General features: G+C 50.4%; 1 protein-coding gene across 1 annotated transcript in view; it reads left to right on the forward strand.

The window, feature by feature from the left end:
• LOC120020108 (sarcolemmal membrane-associated protein-like) overlaps positions 1-18,619 on the forward strand; it is a 93,228-nt gene that overhangs the window by 12,495 nt on the left and 62,114 nt on the right. The window contains exons 2-5 of the mRNA XM_038963558.1: positions 3,461-3,819; positions 4,213-4,308; positions 12,849-12,920; positions 13,663-13,803. Of these exons, the coding sequence (XP_038819486.1) occupies positions 3,461-3,819; positions 4,213-4,308; positions 12,849-12,920; positions 13,663-13,803 (668 nt within the window). The remainder of the gene's footprint in view (positions 1-3,460; positions 3,820-4,212; positions 4,309-12,848; positions 12,921-13,662; positions 13,804-18,619) is intronic.

Below are 18,619 nucleotides of genomic sequence, written 5' to 3' on the forward strand. Positions count from 1 at the left end.
TATATACTGACCGGACCCTACGTATTATTATACTGACCGGACCCTACGTATTATTATACTGACCGGACCCTACGTATTATTATACTGACTGGACCCTACGTATTATTATATATTACATATATTGGAGTTGTCCATTTATTCATTGTCTTTTGTTTTTTGAGCGCTCATGTCAATCTTGAGTGAGGACATGCACCTGATTATGCATAGAGCTAGGCCTAGGCTACCTGACCTGATTATGCATAGAGCTAGGCTACCTGACCTGATTATGCATAGAGCTAGGCTACCTGACCTGATTATGCATAGAGCTAGGCCTAGGCTACCTGACCTGATTATGCATAGAGCTAGGCCTAGGCTACCTGACCTGATTATGCATAGAGCTAGGCCTAGGCTACCTGACCTGATTATGCATAGAGCTAGGCCTAGGCTACCTGACCTGATTATGCATAGAGCTAGGCCTAGGCTACCTGACCTGATTATGTATAGAGCTAGGCCTAGGCTACCTGACCTGATTATGCATAGAGCTAGGCCTAGGCTACCTGACCTGATTATGCATAGAGCTAGGCTACCTGACCTGATTATGCATAGAGCTAGGCTACCTGACCTGATTATGCATAGAGCTAGGCCTAGGCTACCTGACCTGATTATGCATAGAGCTAGGCTACCTGACCTGATTATGCATAGAGCTAGGCCTAGGCTACCTGACCTGATTATGCATAGAGCTAGGCTACCTGACCTGATTATGCATAGAGCTAGGCTACCTGACCTGATTATGCGTAGAGCTAGGCTGCCTGACCTGATTATGCATAGAGCTAGGCTACCTGACCTGATTATGCATAGAGCTAGGCCTAGGCTACCTGACCTGATTATGCATAGAGCTAGGCTACCTGACCTGAGTATGCATAGAGCTAGGCTACCTGACCTGATTATGCATAGAGCTAGGCTACCTGACCTGATTATGCATAGAGCTAGGCCTAGGCTACCTGACCTGATTATGCATAGAGCTAGGCTACCTGACCTGATTATGCATAGAGCTAGGCTACCTGACCTGATTATGCATAGAGCTAGGCTTAGGCTACCTGACCTGATTATGCGTAGAGCTAGGCTACCTGACCTGATTATGCATAGAGCTAGGCTACCTGACCTGATTATGCATAGAGCTCGGCTGCCTGACCTGATTATGCGTAGAGCTAGGCCTAGGCTACCTGACCTGATTATGCATAGAGCTAGGCTACCTGACCTGATTATGCGTAGAGCTAGGCCTAGGCTACCTGACCTGATTATGCGTAGAGCTAGGCTACCTGGCCTGATTATGCATAGAGCTCGACTGCCTGACCTGATTATGCATAGAGCTAGGCTACCTGGTCTGATTATGCATAGATCTAGGCTACCTGACCTGATTATGCATAGAGCTCGACTGCCTGACCTGATTATGCGTAGAGCTAGGCTACCTGACCTGATTATGCATAGAGCTAGGCTACCTGACCTGATTATGCATAGAGCTAGGCTACCTGACCTGATTATGCATAGAGCTAGGCCTAGGCTACCTGACCTGATTATGCATAGAGCTAGGCTACCTGACCTGATTATGCATAGAGCTAGGCCTAGGCTGCCTGGCCTGATTATGCATAGAGCTAGGCTACATGGCCTGATTATGCATAGAGCTAGGCTACCTGACCTGATTATGCGTAGAGCTAGGCTACCTGACCTGATTATGCATAGAGCTCGGCTGCCTGGCCAGATTATGCATAGAGCTAGGCTACCTGACCTGATTATGCATAGAGCTCGGCTGCCTGGCCTGATTATGCATAGAGCTAGGCTACATGGCCTGATTATGCATAGAGCTAGGCTACCTGACCTGATTATGCGTAGAGCTAGGCTACCTGACCTGATTATGCGTAGAGCTAGGCTACCTGACCTGATTATGCATAGAGCTAGGCTACCTGACCTGATTATGCATAGAGCTCGGCTACCTGACCTGATTATGCATAGAGCTAGGCTACCTGACCTGATTATGCATAGAGCTAGGCCTAGGCTACCTGACCTGATTATGCATAGAGCTCGGCTACCTGACCTGATTATGCATAGAGCTAGGCTACCTGACCTGATTATGCATAGAGCTAGGCTACCTGACCTGATTATGCATAGAGCTAGGCTACCTGACCTGATTATGCATAGAGCTAGGCCTAGGCTGCCTGACCTGATTATGCATAGAGCTAGGCTACCTGACCTGATTATGCATAGAGCTAGGCCTAGGCTGCCTGACCTGATTATGCGTAGAGCTAGGCTACCTGACCTGATTATGCATAGAGCTAGGCTACCTGACCTGATTATGCATAGAGCTAGGCCTAGGCTGCCTGACCTGATTATGCGTAGAGCTAGGCTACCTGACCTGATTATGCATAGAGCTAGGCTACCTGACCTGATTATGCATAGAGCTAGGCTACCTGACCTGATTATGCATAGAGCTCGGCTGCCTGGCCTGATTATGCATAGAGCTCGGCTACCTGACCTGATTATGCATAGAGCTAGGCCTAGGCTGCCTGACCTGATTATGCATAGAGCTAGGCTACCTGACCTGATTATGCATAGAGCTAGGCCTAGGCTGCCTGACCTGATTATGCGTAGAGCTAGGCTACCTGACCTGATTATGCATAGAGCTCGGCTGCCTGGCCTGATTATGCATAGAGCTAGGCTACCTGACCTGATTATGCGTAGAGCTAGGCTACCTGACCTGATTATGCATAGAGCTCGGCTGCCTGGCCTGATTATGCATAGAGCTCGGCTGCCTGACCTGATTATGCGTAGAGCTAGGCTACCTGACCTGATTATGCATAGAGCTCGGCTGCCTGGCCTGATTATGCATAGAGCTAGGCTACCTGACCTGATTATGCATAGAGCTAGGCTACCTGGCCTGATTATGCGTAGAGCTAGGCCTAGGCTACCTGACCTGATTATGCATAGAGCTAGGCTACCTGGCCTGATTATGCATAGAGCTCGGCTACCTGGCCTGATTATGCATAGAGCTCGGCTGCCTGGCCTGATTATGCATAGAGCTCGGCTGCCTGGCCAGATTATGCATAGAGCTCGGCTACCTGGCCTGATTATGCATAGAGCTCGGCTGCCTGGCCAGATTATGCATAGAGCTCGGCTACCTGGCCTGATTATGCATAGAGCTAGGCCTAGTATCAGATCCCCAAATGGGCACATTTTATATTTCTGATTGTTTTAACTCACTGTGGAGCTTCTCAAAGTAATTTTATCTTTGCCTCAAAAAGGAAGTAAACAAAGTGTGTTTTTACATCCATTGAGAAGGTCAGTAGTTCCTCAATGTGTCCTATTTAAAACTTCTTTCCAGTTCTCTCCCTTTCCGTAACCACACGGCATGACAGGCGAAATATGTAATCTGGTGTTAATGTCATAAAATAGGACTTCCTGATTACTCCTTATCTCTTGCAAATAGCCCTAACCCTCCCTCTCCGCTCTCCCCTCCGCCCCGCTCTCCCCTCCGCCCCCCTCGGCCCGCTCTCCCCTCCGCCCCCCTCGCCCCGCTCTCCCCTCCGCTCCCCTCGCCCCGCTCTCCCCTCCGCCCCCCTCGCCCCGCTCTCCCCTCCGCCCCCCTCGCCCCGCTCTCCCCTCCGCCCCCCTCGCCCCGCTCTCCCCTCTGCTCCCCTCGCCCCGCTCTCCCCTCCGCCCCCCTCGCCCCGCTCTCCCCTCCGCCCCCCTCGCCCCGCTCTCCCCTCCGCCCCCCTCGCCCCGCTCTCCCCTCCGCCCCCCTCGGCCCGCTCTCCCCTCGGCCCGCTCTCCCCTCCGCCCCCCTCGGCCCGCTCTCCCCTCTCTCTCTCTCTCCCCTCCGCCCCCCTTGGCCTGTCCCCTCTCTACCCTCGGCCCGTCCCCTCTCTCTCTCTCTCCCCTCTGCCCGTCCCCTCTCTCTCTCTCTCCCCTCTGCCCGTCCCCTCTCTCTCTCTCTCCCCTCCGCCCTCTCGCCCCGCTCTCCCCTCCGCCCTCTCGCCCCGCTCTCCCCTCCGCCCTCTCGCCCCGCTCTCCCCTCCGCCCTCTCGCCCCGCTCTCCCCTTGGCCCGCTCTCCCCTCCTCCCCCCTTGGCCCGTCCCCTCTCTACCCTTGGCCCGTCCCCTCTCTCTCTATCTCTCTCTTCCCATCTCTCTCTCTCTTCGCTCTCCCTTCCTCTCCTCTCGCTCTCCCTCCCCCTGGCAGGAGGCCCTACACAGGGAGCAGATGTTGGAACAGAAGTTGGCAACGCTGCAGTGCCTACTGGCCACCACACAGGAGGCTTCAGAGAGCAGCTGGCAGGTAGTTACTATACACTACCACCCTAACCCTACTGGCCACCACACAGGAGGCTTCAGAGAGCAGCTGGCAGGTAGTTACTATACACTACCACCCTAACCCTACTGGCCACCACACAGGAGGCTTCAGAGAGCAGCTGGCAGGTAGTTACTATACACTACCACCCTAACCCTACTGGCCACCACACAGGAGGCTTCAGAGAGCAGCTGGCAGGTAGTTACTATACACTACCACCCTAACCCTACTGGCCACCACACAGGAGTCTTCAGAGAGCAGCTGGCAGGTAGTTACTATACACTACCACCCTAACCCTACTGGCCACCACACAGGAGGCTTCAGAGAGCAGCTGGCAGGTAGTTACTATACACTACCGCCCTAACCCTACTGGCCACCACACAGGAGTCTTCAGAGAGCAGCTGGCAGGTAGTTACTATACACTACCGCCCTAACCCTACTGGCCACCACACAGGAGTCTTCAGAGAGCAGCTGGCAGGTAGTTACTATACACTACCGCCCTAACCCTACTGGCCACCACACAGGAGGCTTCAGAGAGCAGCTGGCAGGTAGTTACTATACACTACCGCCCTAACCCTACTGGCCACCACACAGGAGTCTTCAGAGAGCAGCTGGCAGGTAGTTACTATACACTACCACCCTAACCCTACTGGCCACCACACAGGAGGCTTCAGAGAGCAGCTGGCAGGTAGTTACTATACACTACCACCCTAACCCTACTGGCCACCACACAGGAGTCTTCAGAGAGCAGCTGGCAGGTAGTTACTATACACTACCACCCTAACCCTACTGGCCACCACACAGGAGTCTTCAGAGAGCAGCTGGCAGGTAGTTACTATACACTACCACCCTAACCCTACTGGCCACCACACAGGAGGCTTCAGAGAGCAGCTGGCAGGTAGTTACTATACACTACCACCCTAACCCTCCTGGCCACCACACAGGAGGCTTCAGAGAGCAGCTGGCAGGTAGTTACTATACACTACCACCCTAACCCTACTGGCCACCACACAGGAGGCTTCAGAGAGCAGCTGGCAGGTAGTTACTATACACTACCACCCTAACCCTACTGGCCACCACACAGGAGTCTTCAGAGAGCAGCTGGCAGGTAGTTACTATACACTACCACCCTAACCCTACTGGCCACCACACAGGAGGCTTCAGAGAGCAGCTGGCAGGTAGTTACTATACACTACCACCCTAACCCTACTGGCCACCACACAGGAGGCTTCAGAGAGCAGCTGGCAGGTAGTTACTATACACTACCACCCTAACCCTACTGGCCACCACACAGGAGGCTTCAGAGAGCAGCTGGCAGGTAGTTACTATACACTACCACCCTAACCCTACTGGCCACCACACAGGAGTCTTCAGAGAGCAGCTGGCAGGTAGTTACTATACACTACCACCCTAACCCTACTGGCCACCACACAGGAGTCTTCAGAGAGCAGCTGGCAGGTAGTTACTATACACTACCACCCTAACCCTACTGGCCACCACACAGGAGGCTTCAGAGAGCAGCTGGCAGGTAGTTACTATACACTACCACCCTAACCCTACTGGCCACCACACAGGAGTCTTCAGAGAGCAGCTGGCAGGTAGTTACTATACACTACCACCCTAACCCTACTGGCCACCACACAGGAGTCTTCAGAGAGCAGCTGGCAGGTAGTTACTATACACTACCACCCTAACCCTACTGGCCACCACACAGGAGGCTTCAGAGAGCAGCTGGCAGGTAGTTACTATACACTACCACCCTAACCCTACTGGCCACCACACAGGAGGCTTCAGAGAGCAGCTGGCAGGTAGTTACTATACACTACCACCCTAACCCTACTGGCCACCACACAGGAGGCTTCAGAGAGCAGCTGGCAGGTAGTTACTATACACTACCACCCTAACCCTACTGGCCACCACACAGGAGGCTTCAGAGAGCAGCTGGCAGGTAGTTACTATACACTACCACCCTAACCCTACTGGCCACCACACAGGAGGCTTCAGAGAGCAGCTGGCAGGTAGTTACTATACACTACCACCCTAACCCTACTGGCCACCACACAGGAGGCTTCAGAGAGCAGCTGGCAGGTAGTTACTATACACTACCACCCTAACCCTACTGGCCACCACACAGGAGGCTTCAGAGAGCAGCTTGCAGGTAGTTACTATACACTACCACCCTAACCCTACTGGCCACCACACAGGAGGCTTCAGAGAGCAGCTGGCAGGTAGTTACTATACACTACCACCCTAACCCTACTGGCCACCACACAGGAGGCTTCAGAGAGCAGCTGGCAGGTAGTTACTATACACTACCACCCTAACCCTACTGGCCACCACACAGGAGTCTTCAGAGAGCAGCTGGCAGGTAGTTACTATACACTACCACCCTAACCCTACTGGCCACCACACAGGAGGCTTCAGAGAGCAGCTGGCAGGTAGTTACTATACACTACCACCCTAACCCTACTGGCCACCACACAGGAGTCTTCAGAGAGCAGCTGGCAGGTAGTTACTATACACTACCGCCCTAACCCTACTGGCCACCACACAGGAGTCTTCAGAGAGCAGCTGGCAGGTAGTTACTATACACTACCGCCCTAACCCTACTGGCCACCACACAGGAGGCTTCAGAGAGCAGCTGGCAGGTAGTTACTATACACTACCGCCCTAACCCTACTGGCCACCACACAGGAGGCTTCAGAGAGCAGCTGGCAGGTAGTTACTATACACTACCACCCTAACCCTACTGGCCACCACACAGGAGTCTTCAGAGAGCAGCTGGCAGGTAGTTACTATACACTACCACCCTAACCCTACTGGCCACCACACAGGAGTCTTCAGAGAGCAGCTGGCAGGTAGTTACTATACACTACCGCCCTAACCCTACTGGCCACCACACAGGAGTCTTCAGAGAGCAGCTGGCAGGTAGTTACTATACACTACCACCCTAACCCTACTGGCCACCACACAGGAGTCTTCAGAGAGCAGCTGGCAGGTAGTTACTATACACTACCACCCTAACCCTACTGGCCACCACACAGGAGGCTTCAGAGAGCAGCTGGCAGGTAGTTACTATACACTACCACCCTAACCCTACTGGCCACCACACAGGAGTCTTCAGAGAGCAGCTGGCAGGTAGTTACTATACACTACCACCCTAACCCTACTGGCCACCACACAGGAGGCTTCAGAGAGCAGCTGGCAGGTAGTTACTATACACTACCACCCTAACCCTACTGGCCACCACACAGGAGGCTTCAGAGAGCAGCTGGCAGGTAGTTACTATACACTACCACCCTAACCCTCCTGGCCACCACACAGGAGGCTTCAGAGAGCAGCTGGCAGGTAGTTACTATACACTACCACCCTAACCCTACTGGCCACCACACAGGAGGCTTCAGAGAGCAGCTGGCAGGTAGTTACTATACACTACCACCCTAACCCTACTGGCCACCACACAGGAGGCTTCAGAGAGCAGCTGGCAGGTAGTTACTATACACTACCACCCTAACCCTACTGGCCACCACACAGGAGGCTTCAGAGAGCAGCTGGCAGGTAGTTACTATACACTACCACCCTAACCCTACTGGCCACCACACAGGAGTCTTCAGAGAGCAGCTGGCAGGTAGTTACTATACACTACCGCCCTAACCCTACTGGCCACCACACAGGAGTCTTCAGAGAGCAGCTGGCAGGTAGTTACTATACACTACCACCCTAACCCTACTGGCCACCACACAGGAGGCTTCAGAGAGCAGCTGGCAGGTAGTTACTATACACTACCACCCTAACCCTACTGGCCACCACACAGGAGGCTTCAGAGAGCAGCTGGCAGGTAGTTACTATACACTACCACCCTAACCCTACTGGCCACCACACAGGAGGCTTCAGAGAGCAGCTGGCAGGTAGTTACTATACACTACCACCCTAACCCTACTGGCCACCACACAGGAGGCTTCAGAGAGCAGCTGGCAGGTAGTTACTATACACCACCGCCCTAACCCTACTGGCCACCACACAGGAGGCTTCAGAGAGCAGCTGGCAGGTAGTTACTATACACTACCACCCTAACCCTACTGGCCACCACACAGGAGGCTTCAGAGAGCAGCTGGCAGGTAGTTACTATACACCACCGCCCTAACCCTACTGGCCACCACACAGGAGGCTTCAGAGAGCAGCTGGCAGGTAGTTACTATACACTACCACCCTAACCCTACTGGCCACCACACAGGAGTCTTCAGAGAGCAGCTGGCAGGTAGTTACTATACACTACCACCCTAACCCTACTGGCCACCACACAGGAGTCTTCAGAGAGCAGCTGGCAGGTAGTTACTATACACTACCACCCTAACCCTACTGGCCACCACACAGGAGGCTTCAGAGAGCAGCTGGCAGGTAGTTACTATACACTACCACCCTAACCCTACTGGCCACCACACAGGAGGCTTCAGAGAGCAGCTGGCAGGTAGTTACTATACACTACCACCCTAACCCTACTGGCCACCACACAGGAGGCTTCAGAGAGCAGCTGGCAGGTAGTTACTATACACTACCGCCCTAACCCTACTGGCCACCACACAGGAGGCTTCAGAGAGCAGCTGGCAGGTAGTTACTATACACTACCACCCTAACCCTACTGGCCACCACACAGGAGTCTTCAGAGAGCAGCTGGCAGGTACAGATTTTTATTTTATTTTTATTGACAGATATAGGTTAAAATGGTGAGATGAATTAACTAATAGATTAGAGGGATGTTGGCGGAACACAGGAAGTTGGCGGAAAAGGATGTAACCACTGCCTCCAGTGCCAATATGTGGTCCTGAGTAGTTAGCAGTACCACCAGACCCTGATACTTAAGCCCTGTGTTGTAACCAGCCCTGTGTTGTAACCAGCCCCGTGTTGTAACCAGCCCCGTGTTGTGACCAGCCCTGTGTTGTGACCAGCCCTGTGTTGTAACCAGCCCTGTGTTGTAACCAGCCCCGTGTTGTAACCAGCCCCGTGTTGTGACCAGCCCCGTGTTGTGACCAGCCCCGTGTTGTGACCAGCCCCGTGTTGTAACCAGCCCCGTGTTGTAACCAGCCCCGTGTTGTAACCAGCCCCGTGTTGTAACCAGCCCCGTGTTGTAACCAGCCCCGTGTTGTAACCAGCCCCGTGTTGTAACCAGCCCCGTGTTGTAACCAGCCCCGTGTTGTAACCAGCCCCGTGTTGTAACCAGCCCCGTGTTGTAACCTAACCAGCCCCGTGTTGTAACCAGCCCCGTGTTGTAACCAGCCCCGTGTTGTAACCAGCCCCGTGTTGTGACCAGCCCCGTGTTGTGACCAGCCCCGTGTTGTGACCAGCCCCGTGTTGTGACCAGCCCCGTGTTGTGACCAGCCCCGTGTTGTGACCAGCCCCGTGTTGTGACCAGCCCCGTGTTGTGACCAGCCCCGTGTTGTGACCAGCCCCGTGTTGTGACCAGCCCCGTGTTGTGACCAGCCCCGTGTTGTAACCAGCCCCGTGTTGTAACCAGCCCCGTGTTGTGACCAGCCCCGTGTTGTGACCAGCCCCGTGTTGTGACCAGCCCCGTGTTGTGACCAGCCCCGTGTTGTAACCAGCCCCGTGTTGTAACCAGCCCCGTGTTGTGACCAGCCCCGTGTTGTAACCAGCCCCGTGTTGTAACCAGCCCCGTGTTGTAACCAGCCTTCACAGCTACTGAATCTACACCACAACTGACCTTTCACTGCTTTGTAAAACGCAGTTGCATTTCCTTACACAGAGGAGAGCATGATTTGCGTGAATTTGTACGTCCCATGTAATGGAAGTGGTAACGATGAGTAGAAATCCTTTTTCTTACACGTCTACATATTCTTATCCTAATTGTTTTCTGACGCGGCTAAATGCTCTGTTTTCTGACGCGGCTAAATGCTCTGTTTTCTGACGCGGCTAAATGCTCTGTTTTCTGACGCGGCTAAATCATACATAATGTTGCTGCTACCGTCACTTAAGACCGAAAAAGAGCTTCTGGACATCAGAACTGGGATTACTCACCTCGGGACGAGGAGTTGTTCTTCGATGAGTCGGATGCAAGGTATATACTACGGACACCAGGCCCAGATCTCCGTGATTCGCTGAAAAAGGAAACGTAGGTTTTGCGGAAAGAGATCAGGATGCCTTGTGAGGATAAGACAACGAGTTCTGCTAGCTAACGTTCAATCGCTAGAAATCAAATGGGACGAACTGAAAGCACGTATATTCTACCAACAGGACATTAACTGTAATATCTTATGTTTCACCGATTTGTTGATGAGCGACGGGTTATACACTCTATCGGCAGGACAGAACAGCAGCTTCTGGTAAGAGAAGGGGCGGGGGCCTATGCATTTTTGTAAACAACAGCTGGTGCACGATATCTAAGGAAGTCTCAAGGTTTTGCTCGCCTGAGGTAGAGTATCTCATGATAAGCTGTAGACCACACTACCTACCTAGAGAGTTTTCATCTGTATTTAGTAGCTGTTTACATACCACCACAGTCAGAGGCTGGCATTAAGACCGCAATCAATGAGCTGTATTCCGCCATAAGCAAACAGGAAAACGCTCATCCAGAAGTGGCGCTCCTAGTGGCCGGGGACTTTAACGCAGGGGAACTCAAATCAGTTATACCAAGTTTCTGTCAGCATGTTAAATGTGCAACCAGAGGGGAAAAAATTAGAGAACACCTTTACTCCACACACAGAGACGCGTGAAAATCTCTCCCTCGCTCTCATTTGGCAAATCTAACCATAATTCTATCCTCCTTCAGTTTAGGGAAATCTTAACGTTACAGAATACAATGACATTCTAGACGATTCTGTGCTCCCAACTTTGTGACATCAGTTTGGGGAAGGCCCTTTCCTGTTTCAGCATGACAATGCCCCCGTGCACAAAGCGAGGTCCATACAGAAATGGTTTGTCGAGATCGGTGTGGAAGAACTTGACTGACCTGCACAGAGCCTTGACCTCAACCCCATCTAACACCTTTGGGATGAATTGGAACGCCGGCTGCGAGCCAGACCTAATCGCCCAACATCAGTGCCCCGACCTCACTAATGCTCTTGTGGCTGAATGGAAGCAAGTCCCCACAGCAATGTTCCAACATCTAGTGGAAAGCCTTCCCAGAAGAGTGGAGGCTGTTATAGCAGCAATGTTCCAACATCTAGTGGAAAGCCTTCCCAGAAGAGTGGAGGCTGTTATAGCAGCAATGTTCCAACATCTAGTGGAAAGCCTTCCCAGAAGAGTGGAGGCTGTTACAGCAGCAATGTTCCAACATCTAGTGGAAAGCCTTCCCTGAAGAGTGGAGGCTGTTATAGCAGCAATGTTCCAACATCTAGTGAAAAGCCTTCCCAGAAGAGTGGAGGCTGTTATAGCAGCAATGTTCCATCATCTAGTGGAAAGCCTTCCCAGAAGAGTGGAGGCTGTTATAGCAGCAATGTTCCAACATCTAGTGGAAAGCCTTCCCAGAAGAGTGGAGGCTGTTATAGCAGCAATGTTCCAACATCTAGTGGAAAGCCTTCCCAGAAGAGTGGAGGCTGTTATAGCAGCAATGTTCCAACATCTAGTGGAAAGCCTTCCCAGAAGAGTGGAGGCTGTTATAGCGGCAATGTTCCAACATCTAGTGGAAAGCCTTCCCAGAAGAGTGGAGGCTGTTATAGCAGCAATGTTCCAACATCTAGTGGAAAGCCTTCCCATAAGACTGGAGGCTGTTATAGCAGCAAAGAGGGACCAACTAAATAGTAATGGCCATGATTTTGGAATGAGATGTTCGACGAGCAGCTGTCCACATACTTTTGGCCACATAGTGTATGTAAAACACTGGAGAATCACATCTTTGACTGCACTGGGCTTTAATCTCAAGAGAAGACAGGTTAAAGGCTCTACGTTCTCTTACATATCGGCCTAGACAATGTCCAAAACAACACACTGAATTCAATGTTCAGCCATTTTAATTGTAAAGTCATATCTTTCTACACAATACCACAACACATTTTTCCAAACTGGGAGGTAAACTCGATAAAGAATTCAGTCATGTTATGTATTTCGGATGGAATCAAAACATTAAAATTAGAAACAAGCCCCCTCCTGTCTGACTACTTGTTCTATTTGGCTTCTCTATGTACTTCTGGTGTTATGGTTATGGTGTTATGGTTATGTCTGGTTATGGTGTTTATGGTTATGGTGGTTATGGTGGTTATGGTGTTTATGGTTATGTCTGGTTATGGTGTTTATGGTTATGGTGGTTATGGTGGTTATGGTGTTTATGGTTATGTCTGTTTATGGTTATGTCTGTTTATGGTTATGTCTGTTTATGGTTATGTCTGGTTATGGTGTTTATGGTTATGTCTGGTTATGTCTGTTTATGGTTATGTCTGGTTATGGTGTTTATGGTGTTTATGGTTTTGGTGGTTATGGTTATGTAAGGTTATGTCTGGTTATGGTTATGTATGTATGGTTATGGTGTTTAAGGTTATGTATGGTTATGGTGTACTGACCGATCTCTCTCTCTCTGCTAGGCTCTGATAGATGAGGACCGGCTTCTCTCCAGACTAGAGGTGATGGGCAACCAGCTGCAGTCCTACTCTAAAGTAAGAACATTTCAATTATAAATACCTTCTCTGAAGTAAGAACATTTTAAAATAAGTCTGACCAAGACAATATATACTGAACAAAAATATAAACGCAACATGTAAAGTTTTGGTCCGATGTTTCATGAGCTGAAATAAAAAATCCCAGATTTTTTTTTTCAGATGCACAAAATGTATTTCTCTCAAATTTTTGCCCCAAATGTGTTTACATCCCTGTTATTGAGCATTTCTCCTTTGCCAAGATATGCCACACCTGTCAGGTGAATGGATTATCAAGGCCTTCCAGGGCCAATCCATAGATTAAGGCCTAATGAATTGACTGATTTCTTTATATGAACTAAATCAGTAATATCGTTGAAATTGTCGCTTTAATATTTTTGTTCAGTATGTATGTATGTACAGTGTGTACAGTGCATTTGGAAAGTATTCAGACCCCTTGAATTCTACACATTTTGTTACGTTACAGCCTTACCTGAAATTGATTTTAAATTGTACCTGTCAAAAATGTAGCCACACCTACTCATTCATCGGTTTTTCTTTATTTTAAATTTTTTCTACATTGTAGAATAATAGTGAAGACATCAAAACTATGAAATAACACACATGGAATCATGTAGTAACCAAAAAAGTGTTGAGGAAAGTTTATTCAAGTGCAGTCGCAAAAACCATCAAGCGCAATGATGAAACTTGGGACGTCTTTCTCTCTCTCGCTCTATTTCTCTCTCCCTCTCTTTCTCTTCAGAACCAAACAGAGGATGGGATGCGTAACGAGCTGGTAACTCTGCAGGAAGACAAATTCAACTATGAGATTACTGCCAAAGAGTCCCTGAGGAGGGTCCTACAAGAGAAGATAGAGGTGGCCAGGAAGCTGTCAGAGGTTGAGGTGAGACTGACTTACCTGTTCAATCCACCTCATTTTCTAACGCTTTTAAAACACGGAAGCCAAACGTGGAAACAACGGATACAACTTCCTCCATGCTAATGCATTGTTTTAATGAGTATGGGACTGTAGAAATCCCTGCATTAGCATGTTTCTGTTAGCTGATAACACCATATTATTCTCCTGCTGATGTGCCTGGACCTTTTTTAGGCTAAACTGCTGAGAAAAACCCCATAACCGATCCGATTGGTTGCCCAATCAGGCAATCTAGATGCACTTATTTCTAAATGAATATGCGTTCAACTCACCAGACTTATTCTAATGACATGGGATATTCACTGCCGTTTCCAGCCTAGAGTTTTGTTCTCGCTTGAAAATGATTCTAACATTCTTCAGTACATTGTGTTGTTGTAGCCTGGGTAGGATACATTTTGTTGGCCCTAAAATATGGTCGTTTTTGGACCTTGAATCTGGGGCTTGGGAGGGTGACCACTCAGCCTGGGGAGAGCAGAACGGACCCAGACTGATCCGAATGGTTGCATGAGCAGGCCTAGTGAGAACGGACCCAGACTGATCCGAATGGTTGCGTGACCAGGCCTAGTGAGAACGGACCCAGACTGATCCGAATGGTTGCGTGACCAGGCCTAGTGAGAACGGACCCAGACTGATCCGAATGGTTGCGCGACCAGGCCTAGTGACAACGGACCCAGACTGATCCGAATGGTTACGCGACCAGGCCTAGTGAGAACGGACCCAGACTGATCCGAATGGTTGCGCGACCAGGCCTAGTGAGAACGGACCCAGACTGATCCGAATGGTTGCGCGACCAGGCCTAGTGAGAACGGACCCAGACTGATCCGAATGGTTGCGTGACCAGGCCTAGTGAGAACGGACCCAGACTGATCCGAATGGTTGCGTTACCAGGCCTAGTGAGAATGGACCCAGACTGATCCGAATGGTTGCGTGACCAGGCCTAGTGAGAACGGACGCAGACTGATCCGAATGGTTGCGCGACCAGGCCTAGTGAGAACGGACGCAGACTGATCCGAATGGTTGCGTGACCAGGCCTAGTGAGAACGGACGCAGACTGATCCGAATGGTTGCGTGACCAGGCCTAGTGAGAACGGACCCAGACTGATCCGAATGGTTGCGTTACCAGGCCTAGTGAGAACGGACCCAGACTGATCAGAATGGTTGCGTTACCAGGCCTAGTGAGAACGGACGCAGACTGATCCGAATGGTTGCGCGACCAGGCCTAGTGAGAACGGACCCAGACTGATCCGAATGGTTGCGTGACCAGGCCAAGTGAGAACGGACCCAGACTGATCAGAATGGTTGCGCGACCAGGCCTAGTGAGAACGGACGCAGACTGATCCGAATGGTTGCGCGACCAGGCCTAGTGAGAACGGACCCAGACTGATCCGAATGGTTGCGTGACCAGGCCTAGTGAGAACGGACCCAGACTGATCCGAATGGTTGCGCGACCAGGCCTAGTGAGAACGGACCCAGACTGATCCGAATGGTTGCGTGACCAGGCCTAGTGAGAACGGACCCAGACTGATCCGAATTGTTGCGTGACCAGGCCTAGTGAGAACAGACCCAGACTCATCCGAATGGTTGCATGACCAGGCCTAGTGAGAACGGACCCAGACTGATCCGAATGGTTGCGTGACCAGGCCTAGTGAGAACGGACACAGACTGATCCGAATGGTTGCGTGACCAGGCCTAGTGAGAACGGACGCAGACCGATCCGAATGGTTGCGTGACCAGGCCTAGTGAGAACGGACCCAGACTGATCCGAATGGTTGCGTGACCAGGCCTAGTGAAAACGGACCCAGACTGATCCGAATGGTTGCATGACTTGGCTGTAGGCAGTTCAGCATGAAACCAAACAAGATGTGTGAGTGGTTATTCGAATGATCCTGCATCAGTTTACAGCGTATTGACAGTAATTGTGTATTCACTTGAAAACAATACATTCCTCATTGCACTGTGTTATTGTAGCCTAGGTAGAATGTCATGGTCTAAGAACATAGGCCTGGGTTTAACCAATAGTGGAGCTTTGTACGCCCGGGGACCACACTGGGTTTAACCAATAGTGGAGCTTTGTAGGCCTGGGGACCACACTGGGTTTAACCAATAGGGGAGCTTTGTACGCCCGGGGACCACACTGGGTTTAACCAATAGGGGAGCTTTGTACGCCCGGGGACCACACTGGGTTTAACCAATAGGGGAGCTTTGTAGGCCTGGGGACCACACTGGGTTTAACCAATAGGGGAGCTTTATACGCCCGGGGACCACACTGGGTTTAACCAATAGGGGAGCTTTGTACGCCCGGGGACCACACTGGGTTTAACCAATAGTGGAGCTTTGTAGGCCTGGGGACCACACTGGGTTTAACCAATAGTGGAGCTTTGTACGCCCGGGGACCACACTGGGTTTAACCAATAGTGGAGCTTTGTACGCCCGGGGACCACACAGCGCAGAGGACCGCACTACAGATCTGACATTTCATCATCTGTTAACTGGTTTTTCTTGCATTGTGACAGGTTAATATCTAGCTAATATTTAGCTTCTTACTTCGGCTACACATCACTAAAGGGAAAAGGGGGAAACCTGGTCAGTTGGAAAGGGGGAAACCTGGTCAGTTGGAAAGGGGGAAACCTGGTCAGTTGGAAAGGGGGAAACCTGGTCAGTTGGAAAGGGGGAAACCTGGTCAGTTGGAAAGGGGGAAACCTGGTCAGTTGGAAAGGGGGAAACCTGGTCAGTTGTCCAACTGAATGCCTTCAACTGAAATGTGTCTTTCGCATTGAACCCAACCCCTCAGAATCAGAGGGATGTGGGATGCTGTCTTAATCTACATCCACGTCTTCGGCACCCGGGGAACTAGCCTCGCTGTTCCCGTGCCAACAGGCTATAGGCTAAGGAAGCCTCTCCGCAATAGGCCTTTCCTCTTCTCGTGGAATAACAGGGAAGCTATAGGAAATGTATTTTGATCATGTTTTATACAAGGCTTAATAGCCTATTCGTAGAAAGAAACATGCTCGTTCTTGTTAATTGCTGAATGTAAAACAGGCCTACAGCATAGAAAAAGCATGTCGGGTGAAAGTTGAGAGAGTGTGCGTTGGTGATCACTTTTGGCCGGTTATGATTACATTGTTGCACTGGTGCATTGCAAATAGTTGCACAGCACATAGAGATGAGCACAGTGAAAAAGACCCAAAGTAATAGACCGGTGGAAATCACAACGCCTCGAGGGCACGCAAACGCCACGAGGGCACGCAAACGCCACGAGGGCACGCAAACGCCACGAGGGCACGCAAACGCCACGAGGGCACGCAAACGCCACGAGGGCACGCAAACGCCACGAGGGCACGCAAACGCCACGAGGGCACGCAAACGCCACGAGGGCACGCAAACGCCACGAGGGCACGCAAACGCCACGTAGAAGATGTGCAGGCTAAACAGCTACATTTAAATAGTCACTATATTAATAGGCCTACATTTACACTGAAGTATTATGTGCAGTTGTCACTATGACAGTGAACGCACCCTGAAAGCACTGAATGGTCTGAACCAGTATCTGTGGGTTAGAGACTTCATGAATGGTCTGAACCAGTATCTGCGTGTTTTATAGACCTCATGAATGGTCTGAACCAGTATCTGTGGGTTAGAGACCTCATGAATGGTCTGAACCAGTATCTGTGGGTTAGAGACCTCATGAATGGTCTGAACCAGTATCTGAGGGTTTTAGAGACTTCATGAATGGTCTGAACCAGTATCTGTGGGTTTTAGAGACTTCATGAATGGTCTGAACCAGTATCTGTGGGTTAGAGACCTCATGAATGGTCTGAACCAGTATCTGTGGGTTTTAGAGACTTCATGAATGGTCTGAACCAGTATCTGTGGGTTAGAGACCTCATCAATGGTCTGAACCAGTATCTGTGGGTTAGAGACCTCATGAATGGTCTGAACCAGTATCTGTGGGTTTTAGAGACTTCATGAATGGTCTGAACCACTATCTGTGGGTTAGAGACTTCATGAATGGTCTGAACCAGTATCTGTGGGTTAGAGACCTCATCAATGGTCTGAACCAGTATCTGTGGGTTAGAGACCTCATCAATGGTCTGAACCAGTATCTGGGGGTTTTAGAGACTTCATCAATGGTCTGAACCAGTATCTGTGGGTTTTAGAGACCTCATGAATGGTCTTGTTACTACCTTATTAATAGGGAGCCTGCAGGAGGAGGAGCAGTAGAGATACTCTTAATGATCGGCTATGAAAAGCCAACTGACATTTACTCCTGAGGTGCTGACTTGCTAAACCCTCGATAACTACTGTGATTATTATTATTTGACCATGCTGGTCATTTATGAACATTTGAACATCTTGGCCATGTTCTGTTATAATCTCCACCCGGCACAGCCAGAAGAGAACTGGCCACCCCTCATAGCCTGGTTCCTCTCTAGGTTTCTTCCTAGGTTTTGGCCTTTCTAGGGAGTTTTTCCTAGCCACTGTGCTTCTACACCTGCATTGCTTGTTGTTTGGGGTTTTAGGCTGGGTTTCTGTACAGCACTTTGATATATCAGCTGATGTAAGAAGGGCTTTATAAATACATTTGATTTGATTTGATCAGTTGATTGACAGGTGTAGGACTGTAGAAAGATAGACAAACTTTCCTCTAGAGTGGATGGTCCCCAGCGTTGTTCAAGTTATGTGTTCTGTAGTTTATCATGCTAGTTATTGGCCAGGTGGATGGCTCCGGGACTTAACTCTAGCATCAAGTTATGTGTTCTGTAGTTTATCATGCTAGTTATTG

This window comes from Salvelinus namaycush, chromosome 2 (genome assembly GCF_016432855.1).
Source record: "Salvelinus namaycush isolate Seneca chromosome 2, SaNama_1.0, whole genome shotgun sequence".
Taxonomy (NCBI): domain Eukaryota; kingdom Metazoa; phylum Chordata; class Actinopteri; order Salmoniformes; family Salmonidae; genus Salvelinus; species Salvelinus namaycush.